The following is a 10,953-nucleotide window of genomic DNA, read 5'->3' as shown; positions in this document are numbered from 1 at the left end:
TAACTGGTGCCCCTTGTATCAGAAGAATCAGAATCAGAATCAGCTTTATTGGCTAGGTATGCTTGAACACACAATGAATTTGACTTAGGTAAACTGTGCTCTCTTTGTACAAGGCATAAGAATAAGACATACAAATAAAAAAATATATATAATAACAATAACATCAGCTATAAATACAAAAGAACAACAGATAGGCATGACTAATATGTACAGGCTAAAATAATATGATACAAGTGCAGTGGTGAGTTGCAGAGGTAGTTTTTACATTAAAAAATTGTAGTTAAATAATAAAACAAATAGAAATATGGAATTCTGCTTGGAAAATTGTTGCATTGTATATTTACATGTATATTTACAGAGAGTATTGATCCAACAGGTATGACACTGTTATGGTTTAGTGTTCATAATAGCAATGACAAGGGTAAAATAGAATAAAATAAAATAAAATAAAATAAAACATGGCAACTATTACAGATATATACACAGTATGTACACTTCTATCTGATAAATAGATAAGGTAAGTTATTGCACCAGGTTATTTAAAAACAAACATACACAGTATGAAGAACAGTGTGATTCAGATGGATACAGTAGTTATTTGTGAATGTGCCAAGTCACATAGTAACTTCCATGTAGTGGAATGAAAGATGAGAACAGATGATTAACGGGACACAGCAGTGCCGGTGTTAAACAGTCTGATTGCAGATGGGATGAAGGACCTGCGGTAGCGCTCCGTCCTGCAGGGTGGGAGTCTCAGTCTGCTGCTGAAGGAGCTGCTCAGGGACCCCACAGTCTCATGCAGGGGGTGAGAGGGAACTTTACTGTCAGACTTCTCCTCATGAAGAAAATGAGAACCAGTGATCAGTTATTCCTCCTGTTCGTTTCCCCGTTTGTTCTCGTTTTCTTCATGAAGAGAATTCAAGTCTGACAGTAAAGTTTGTCTGTTAGTAAAAACACTTGTTATATTTCCTGTCAGGTTAATAAAGTTTCATATAAGGCTGATCATTAATGAGCACGGGGTTTGAAAAGAGTTGCATGGTTTATATTTTCCCTTGAAGTAGTAAATAATTTAATAATGAGGCATTTTACCGGTGAATCGATCAGTGATGCTTCAGGACAGAATAAACAAAGAGCTGATTCTCTTCATGTGCAGCTGTGTGTTAAACAGGTGAGGATGGACGTTCAGAGCTTTGAGATGCACCCCTAGTCTTATTGGAGTTCGACCTCAAGTTTCCTCCATTCATCCCTCACTTTACGGCAGTCCTTCCCACCAGAGAAGCATGCAGCAAAGATGCAAACAGGGCCGGCCCTAACCGAATTGGTCCCCTAGGCAAGATTTTAACTGGTGCCCCTTGTATTATAACAAACTCCAACAACCACATCACATATGCACTTAAAGACCACTGGCATACAGCTTTTTGTTTTACACGCTTTCTCATTTTAAAAGAACATTAATACATTGGTAACAACACTGATATTAAAGTGATACTTCAGTTTTTTTTTAAGTGGGGTTCGTATGAGTTACAGTACACTATTGCTCCTGCTAGCTACAATGAGTGCCAGTGAGCTCTTCCCCTTTAATGAGAAAATTCCCAGAGGACCTGCAGGTATGCTAGGCTACAATTCTCTGCGGATGGGGCCTCCTATTTCACGTAATTTCACTAAAGTTGAGAAAATATGGTCCATGAACTCATCATGGTTCAAATGCATGAACCAGTAGAAAAAATTGGAGCTCTTCAGTTTGCTGTCAGAAACCCTCTTTGTTTTGGGACTATTTTCAGACGCACCTCGCAGACCGGTGTTCATCCGCTGCATGAGCACGGATACACACCGATCAGCTGTTTGGATCAATCATGTGGTCTGACACCTACCCCCCACTGAGTGGTTTAAGGCATTAAAAATGACAACAGAGAAGGTATCAGTGTTGTTGTTTATGGTTTTGTTTGCTTTAAAGAGGCATCAGTGTTGGTTTCAGTCTGTTTCTCGGCTGGTGAAAAACTCCTCATAGTGCCTTTAAATAAATAAATAGCTCTCTAAAGTTTTCTACAGTAAATTAAGTTTTCCAAACTGAAATGTTAATCTTTCACATATCTTTGTTTTAAAGGGATATTTCAGTTTTTGTGAGTGGGGTTGTATGAGTTTTTAATCACTAGTAGTTGTAGGGGCCACAATGGATGCTGCTCAGCTCGTCCACAGTGATGAGAAACTGCAGGGAGAAATGAGCCAAAATAACCCAGTTTTAAAGTGATCTCTTATTGGCCGTCTGATGTCCTCTCTTTATTTTATTTTCATGTGGTCACTGTTTTTTTAATTTTATTTATTTATTTATTTATTTATTTATTTATTTATTTACTTAGTAGCTCAGTCCATAAGGACTTGGCTTGGGAACCAAAGGGTCGCCAGTTCGAGTCCCAGTATGGACAAAGTTTGGCAAGTGGACTGGTGGCTGGAGAGGTGCTGGTTCACTTGCCTGGGCACTTCCGAGGTGCCCTTGAGCAAGGCACCAAACCCCCAACTGCTCTGGGTGCGCTGGTTGACGGCAGTATCCTCACTCTGACATCTCTCCCTAAGCATGTTCACTGCATGTGTGTGCATTTGTATGTATATACCAAAAAAACTGTATGTGTAGCATGTCCAAAATAGCATGAGTGAAAAAATTGAATTTCCCCCCTGGGGATCAATAAAGTACCTTTCTTTCTAACAACAACAAAAATAAAAATAATGATAAGATAAGATATTACTTTATTGATCCCCAGGGGGGAAATTCAGTTGTTACAGCAACCCAGACATAAGTACAATCAAGAAAGTAGTTTCAATAAGTAAAATGAAATAAAATAAAATAAAATGAAATGAAATGAAATGAAATGAAATGAAATGAAATAAAATAAAATAAGTAAAAATAAAAATAGATAAATAAATCTAAAATACAATTTAGATATATACAATGTTACAGTGGAATTTAGATTAAATAGAAGTAATTACAGGCAGTATTAAAAATGTTGGTTGACATGGTGTGATTATGGTTGGTAATAACAGATTAAGCAATAAATTAAAATTAAAATTAAAATATGGGTATGTAACAACACCAACAACAATTATAACAATAGGAATATTTTTTACTATTACTATGTTTATTAGCATTATTGTTATTACTGTTATTATTTGTTTGTCACAAGAAGAAGAAGAAGAAGAAGAAGAAGAAGAAGAAGAAGAAGAAGAAGAAGAAGAAGAAACTCAAAGTCACGTGATTGGGTCGAGCATCTTTTTGGTCCATTTTGGATGGTAGCAAGACCTCCGTTTCAGCCAAGAAAATGACCAAACTGCAGTTTCTGAACGTCTTTTTAACTGAGCGGCTCATGCTCGCTGCGCAGGAGATTTACAAATCTGTCGAGGACACAATTCTGGAGTACCAGGAGGAAATAGCGATCAGGGAGCGGGAGAACGACCATCTGAGACGCAGACTGAGAGACGCAGGGATTGAAATATGGCCAGGTTAGCTCTGCTGAACGCTAACGGTGCAGGAGCGCTTCTCCATGCATGAGGAGAGCTTAGTGTGGGGGGCATGTGTAGAGAAACTGCAATAACTGCATGCAGGGAACAGGGAAGACGAACTATACAACACACTCAAAACAAGCCAAGCAAGCTAACCTTAGCTGTTAGCAAGCTAGTTGAAGTTAGCTGCTGTTGTTGTGCAGCGGCTAAAGTGTTAGCAACCTTTGTTCATTAGCTAGTAAGCTAGGTTAGCTTGCACCCGGGTTAGCTCTGTTACCCATACAGGGGTCCCTGTAACATTTTGGGGGGAGTCATCATACTTACTTCACTTTGTGTTTGTCAGAGACTTCAACAAGAGGAATTAACCACAACAAACACACACCAGACACCTGTTGTTCCACAGTTTGTTCACAAACTCCACATCCACACAGAGCTAAGTCAACTTTAAAGAGTGGAGTCCTCACTTCAATCATTTCATGAATATCTTTCACAAGCACATTAAGTTGGAATCATTCCATCTTATATATATATGTGTCAATTTAGTTTTTTTTTTAACTCATTTTTGATATTAGAACAGTATTTGGGTGGAAGCTTCAAATAAGCTCTCTGAGTTTTCTGCCTCTCCCTGCACATTCTATTATTTATCTTTGCTATTTTTTTTGTATGCATTTTCTTTTAATTGTGCAAATAAACATTACTGTTAGCATTGGTACATATCCTGGTTAAATTCACTGTAATATAGTGGGGTATTATTCTTGTAGATCCAAGGAGGTGAAGTTTCTATTGTTATCATGTGAAGTAGAGATACACAGATGTGTTTTTTTCAAGGCTGATACTGATTGTAAGTAGTCAAGGAGGCCACTAAGAGATATTTGGAGCCGATATTCATTTGCAGTAAAAGGGAAAATATTGTCAAAACTTTGAATCAAACAAACTCAAACACTTAACTTTGTTTAAATGCCGTTAAGCAGATGTTTTAGTGATGGGAATTCCCGCTCTTTCGGCTCCCAAGTGGCTCCTCAGATTTTTCCTTGTTTAAATGAATGTATTATATAAAATAATGTAAAATGAGTAACTAATGTAAAAAAACATACATTATATCAAATGTGTGTTATTTATGAGGCTTTATTTATATACTCAACATGGAGCAGAGTGCTACAAAAAATGTATTATAAAGCACAAAAACAAGACTCATCACAATTAGACAAAAAGGTCCAATCTCTAATTGCATGTATATTATTTATAAACTTTTAAACACCTTCATTAACAGCAGGTTCCCTTCACTGTCTTTATTCTTCACTTATTGCACTGATGGATAAACAGCTCTAATGTCCATGACCTGGATGACTGAGATCCTTCACAGACACTTCTAATGTGCCTTTGCAGGTTTTTTGTGGACCCCGATTGATGACACTTTCACCTTACACAGTCTACACTCTGCCTTTTAAGAGTCTATGGCGTTTCAATGTGTCTAAAGTTTACTGTGTTTCTTGCAGTCACTTGTTTTCTCACCTTTCCAGTGCGTTCTCTCTGCCGTGCACGTTCTCCCTCTCGTCTCCCTCCTGTTGGTGTGCTCACTGTGCTGTGTGTGTCTGTAATCTTTCACATATCTTTGTTTTAAAGGGGTATTTCAGTGTTTTTGAAGTGGGGTTGTATGAGGTTTTTAATCACTAGTAGTTGTAGGGGCCACATTGGATGCTGCTCAGCTCGTCCCCAGTGATGAGAAACTGCAGGAGAAATGACCCCAAATAACCCAGTTTTAAATCGATCTCTTATCAGCCGTCTGATTGGCCGAATATCAGCGCTGATAATCGGCCTGGTGGATAATCGGTCTATCCCTAATGTTACGGCTGTAGGTCTGGTTCTGTCCCCCTCCCCCTTGATCACCTTCTGCAGGAGCCTCTTGATTGAGGCACCGAGGTTCACCTGGCATGGGCCTTAAAGTTAAACCCTTTAAGTTAACCCTTTTTGTGGTTTTATATTAAATTCCCTGTTGTTAAGTGTTAAAAGGTGTTTTGTGGTTTCTATGGGTCACGTGTTGGATCATTGTTAGCCCCACAGGGCCGGGGTGTATCACTTATATTAAGTATTATTGACTCTGTATACCTTTTGTATATTATTACTGAACCATTAGATTGATGATGAACAAGTTAATTCAGGAGTTTTGTGCAGGGACACAGGTACAGTCTATTGACCTGTAATCTAAGACATGTTGTGTGTCTCTTAGGGATCAGACGGCCGATAAGAGATCAATTTAAAACTGGGTTATTTTGGCTCATTTCTCCCTGCAGTTTCTCATCACTGTGGACGAGCTGAGCAGCATCCATTGTGGCCCCTACAACTACTAGTGATTTAAAACTCATACAGCCCCACTCAAAAAAACTGAAATACCCCTTTAAAACAAAGATAAGTGAAAGATTAACATGTCAGTTATATTGACATTTTGGAAAACTTTATTTACTGTAGAAAACTTTAGAGAGTTATTTATTTATTTAAGTTTTTATTTGACTTTATAAGACATGCTGCTGAGCCTGGGAGCTCCCTGCACCTTGTGTTAGAATGTTAAAACAAAGATGTCTACTGTCTAAGTTAAAAAAGAAAACCTTTAACATGTTGCAAATCTGAAAAGCTTGTTTCATTAACATATGCTTAAATGCATTTAATGCATCCTCCAGGAGACCATAACAACACTAAGTAGCTCGTTTAATGACAGACTTCTTCACCCACGGCGTCTCAGGGAGAGATACAGCAGGTCTTTTCTTCCTGCAGTGGTCAGACTATAACCAATAATATATATAAATATATATATGTGTGTAAGATATGCTTATTTTTTTACCTCTTTAATTTGAATTTGAATTGCTAATAACTTTTTAATAATTGTTAATTTATAGGCTCTTGTTTGCTTTATATATTTCTTTTGCACTGTGTACTCTGTTACTGTAACACTTGAATTTCCCCGTTGTGGGACGAGTAAAGGAATCTCTTCTCATCTTATTGAAACAAAGTTAAGTGTTGGAGTTTGTATTATTCCACATTTTGACTAATAATAATCGGTATCGGCCCTGAAAAAAACACATCAGTGCATCTGTAGTGTCTCTATTTATTTATTTATTATCAAAGACAACATTTTTAATAAGAACTAAGTTGTCTGGTACAGGTATGTGTATGAGAAAAAAACAGCATTTACCATTCTCATTTGCTCTACTAGCTCTGCCTGAGCTTTGAAGTCTCATCCCCTTCTGTTCAACTACATCTAAGTTGAGGACCAGGTCAGTTTAGAAGTTCAACTACATGGGTAAACTAAAAAAAAGTAAGTAAAAGTGTGTGTGCCGCCTGGCATAAATTACTAAACTGGAGTTGCTTTGTGTCATGGACATAGTAATGTAGTCATTTGAGATTGAAAAAGGTGCCTCATGCCCACTAAGTCTGCCCGAAATCTGGGTGTCATGATTGATGACCAGCTAACCTTCAAGGTTCATGTTGCCTCGATTGCTCGGTCTTGCCGTTTTTCCCTCTATAACATCAAGAGGATCAGACCCTACCTGACAGAACACGCAACACAGCTCCTGGTTCAGGCTCTTGTAATGTCACGCATTGAGTACTGCAACTCTCTACTGGCAGGCCTCCCTGCATGCACAGTTAAACCTCTGCAGATGATCTGGTCTTCAACCGGCCTAAGACAGCTCGTGTCACTCCCCTGCTCATTTCGCTACACTGGCTTCCAGTTGCAGCTCGCATCAGATACAAAACTCTAATCATGACTTACAAAGCAGTCACCAAAACCGCTCCAGTTTACCTGGAACCCCTCATCCAGGTCTACTGCCCTTCTCACACGCTACACTCAGCCTCTGAAAAGCGCCTAGTGCTTCCAGCACATAAGGCCTCAAAATCACTAGCTGGACTCTTCTCTTCTGTTGTCCCTAAATGATGGAATGAATTGGCCAACTCCATTCGATCTGCAGAGTCCCTCTCTACCTTCAAAAGACAGCTAAAGACCCAGCTCTTTAGGAAGCACTATGCACTTAGCTAGACTGTTCTCCACTGTTGTCCCCAGTGGCAGATCATGTCTTCCAGCTACAGTTGACTCACACTGTCCTGCTCTACTCTGGGAATCTGTGTTCAGCTCTGGAGTGACCCAGCACTTGGTACTTTGGTCATTATTGTGGTGATGTTAATTGTTGATGATGATAATGGAAGGTCTTAAATGGTTTGGTTGCGTCATTGTAGATGTTGCTTATTTACTTTTGTGCATTGCCTTTACACTGCTTGGCAGTACCTACACCCAAATGGACTTGAAGCACTTTGTTCCTCTTACTGATCTTGTTTCCTCTTGTCTAGATCTTTGCTTGTGGTGTTCTTGTTCTCGTATGTACGTCGCTTTGGATAAAAGCGTCTGCTAAATGACATTGTAACATTGGAAAAAGGTAGTGGTCATTTTTTGAACCTTTCACTCTCGTTATATTCCCAGATCGGCCATCCATGGCACTGTTGGATGAGGAGGACGGTGAGCATCCACGCAGAGAGTGGAGTCCCAGCATGGGGCACGAAGAGCGCATCCCTATCCAGATTAAAGATAAGCGAGATCTGCGGGGCAACCAAGGAGAGGATCAACTTCGAGGCCACGGCTCTTGCAGCACACCAGAGAACATGTTCACTCCTCCTCGTGTTGCAAATGAGTACCCCCAGGAAGCCCCCCACACATCCAACATCCCCCAGAGCCAAGGTGTGGAGAACAGGGAGCGGGACCCTGGTTCTCGAGGCTCCCAGAGGCATGTGAAGGTAGAGAGTGGAGGAGGCCACCGAGGCCCTGCTTCGTCCAACAGCGGTGCCCAGCCTCTTGCACCAGTCAACCCAAACTGCCCAAACGAGAACAACATTGATATCATCGGGGTGGAGAATGGAGGGCAGATGGTTGGTGTAAAGGGAGCTGGAAACGGAGCTAATAGAGGACAGGCGTCTCACATGCGTAACCAAGCAGCCAATGCAGTGGACTGCCCCAATCAAAAATCCCCCGTACAGGCCCATATGTCGTCGTTTTGCTGCAAAGTTTGTGGCGAGGCATTTAGTCACGTGGGCCACTTGCATGTGCACGTACAGGTGCACACTCGGGAAAAACCTTACCGCTGTGGAGTGTGTGGGAAATGCTGCAGCTCCTCTGGCAGACTCCAGGAGCACCAGCGTAGCCACACAGGAGAAAAACCCTTCCGCTGCCAGATCTGTGGAAAGGGCTTCACACAGATGGCTCACCTGAAGGTACACATGAGGATCCACACAGGGGAGAAGCCGTACAGTTGTCCCGTGTGTGGCAAATGCTTCAGCCGCTCTGACAAAATCAAAAGGCACCTCCAGACCCATAGCCGCGAGGGAACCTATTTCTCAGGGCAATGATGAAAGTTTGTGAAACAACTTCAGTTTGTGAATCATATTGATGTTGGGAACTTTCTTACAAAAAGCTAAAATTGCTGCCATTAGGACATGTCTTTTTTCTACTTTTCAAGAACTAGGGATTCTGTTAATCTGAGAGTTTTCTTATCTAATACTTCTCCAAAACTTAGTCCCTCCATTAGAATTTACATTAGAACGTCACACGCCTAATTTTGTACTTGTCACTGAGCATTAAAATATCTACGCCACACTTTTAGTTATTAGCAAGCCTTTCTGAATAATCTAGCCTTTCCTTAGTCATAATTAGCATGATGAAGTCTTCCACATATGCCTTGAAAGTGAGATGTATCAAGAATTGCAAGTGTCCAGCACAGTCATTGACTTGTTATCAACTTGTAACTTCATGTCCACATTTTGATATCAGAGTTCAAAATCAGCTTATTTGACACCCCTCCTGTTATCAGTGTTTTCTTACCTAATTATGAGGAGGAAAATAATCTAATTTTCTACATATACTGATCACCAGACAAAAGAAGCCTGTGCGCTCAGTCTTAAACTGCCAGTGTTTGGTTTTTTCTTACCTAGCAGCTTCATATAAACACACAGGTAAAGCTACACAAATGCCTGTGAACTATGGACTTTAACAGGTTTTTAACTAGAGGTTTGACCAGGCACTTGTCTCAATCTTCATCTTTATTTTGAGCTTCCTTTCCCTTTTAATTGTGTAACATTGCTGCAGAGCTAAATACTGCCATCACACAGTGTCAGTGCTTTATGTTGTCCATGAAAATATGGACCAATCGATTGTGAGACTGCTCCACTATCTTGTGAAATAACGTGATACTCTGTAAAATACCACTTGTCTCTATCTTAAATACATCTAGGGTTTTATATTTTTTTTTAGTGTCCTTTTTCATCCTGCACTATTGCATCTGTCTATGATGATGCAGAAATTCACTCTCAAATAGGGCCAAACAGTATTAGCTGAACCTGTTGGTGGGTTTTCAGGGGTCTCAGTCTGTGAAGATTTACTTTTATGTTGCACCACAAGAGTCACTCATGCTAGGTGTTTTTTTTGGAGTGGCTTCAGTTTTGCTTGATTTTTTTTAAGAAGGGATTGTTTATTTATCATAGAATCAGGTACTTCCTCTGCCAACCGATTAGACTGAACCCCTGGGCATTAGACCCTTCAGTTTCCCTTCTCCTCTCAGGACCACTGCTGCATTCATAACATGAGGGCACACCAGAAATACTCATTTCTGACTTTTCACAGCTTACAAGTCAGAATCTCAGGGGTTGCAAGTTTTCCTGTTTAATTTTACTCTACTTTTTTTGCAGGGAAAGAACATGAAAACAAAAACAGAAAAACCTAATGATAACAATTTCCATCTGAATGTACAGCAAAAACTGATCCGAAGAGATATAATACTCAAAGAGTGTGTCAAAGGTGAAATGTTGCTATTGAAAGCACACCAGCGATGCCTATATGTGCAATGAATGCAGCATGAAACAACGACAGCACGTCCTCACAGCTGACCAGCAGCCCTTCACTTACAGTCTTCTCTGGGACTCCTTTGCTCCCTCTGCACACACTCTACTGTACAGTGTTGTATCATTGCATATTAAATGTTATTTTTTAATAAAGTAGTAATTAAGTATTCATTCTACTTGTCATTTATTATATGTTACTGGAAAAAAACTTTCACGAGATGGTGCTAATGATCAGTGATATTCAACCTGATGAAATATAGAGGGAAACCTCCAGGTACTTCAGGTGATGTTACACCGATCCTCTCAGAAGTACTGGAATTGTAAAAGAGGCGGAGGTGTACTAGATGCCACACTTGAGACCTCAGGGAGATGAACTCTTTGCAGGTGATTTTAACTGTAAGGCTGCAATCATCACAGTTTGTCTGGTAAGAACATGGATGTTGTGGATGGCAAGATATTCAATGGTGACACACTCTCTTTTGATTTCCACTCCTTTTATTTTCTTTGTATTTGAATATGAAGGTGAAGGTGTGCGGTTTCTGAAGGAAAGAATAGAAATATATATATACATGAAGTCTGTGCAAC

General features: G+C 40.0%; 1 protein-coding gene across 1 annotated transcript; it reads left to right on the top strand.

The window, feature by feature from the left end:
- The first annotated feature begins 3,208 nt into the window (after positions 1-3,208).
- Positions 3,209-10,537, top strand: LOC117822952 (zinc finger protein 835-like). The gene is made up of 2 exons (XM_034697932.1): positions 3,209-3,492; positions 7,961-10,537. Exons 1-2 carry the CDS (start codon positions 3,312-3,314, stop codon positions 8,878-8,880), a joined length of 1,101 nt encoding a protein of 366 aa, XP_034553823.1. The 5' UTR covers positions 3,209-3,311; the 3' UTR covers positions 8,881-10,537.
- The last annotated feature ends 416 nt before the right edge of the window (positions 10,538-10,953 follow it).

Source organism: Notolabrus celidotus, chromosome 1 (genome assembly GCF_009762535.1).
Source record: "Notolabrus celidotus isolate fNotCel1 chromosome 1, fNotCel1.pri, whole genome shotgun sequence".
NCBI classification, from domain to species: Eukaryota; Metazoa; Chordata; class Actinopteri; order Labriformes; family Labridae; genus Notolabrus; species Notolabrus celidotus.
This window is presented reverse-complemented; position numbering and strand designations above follow the sequence as displayed.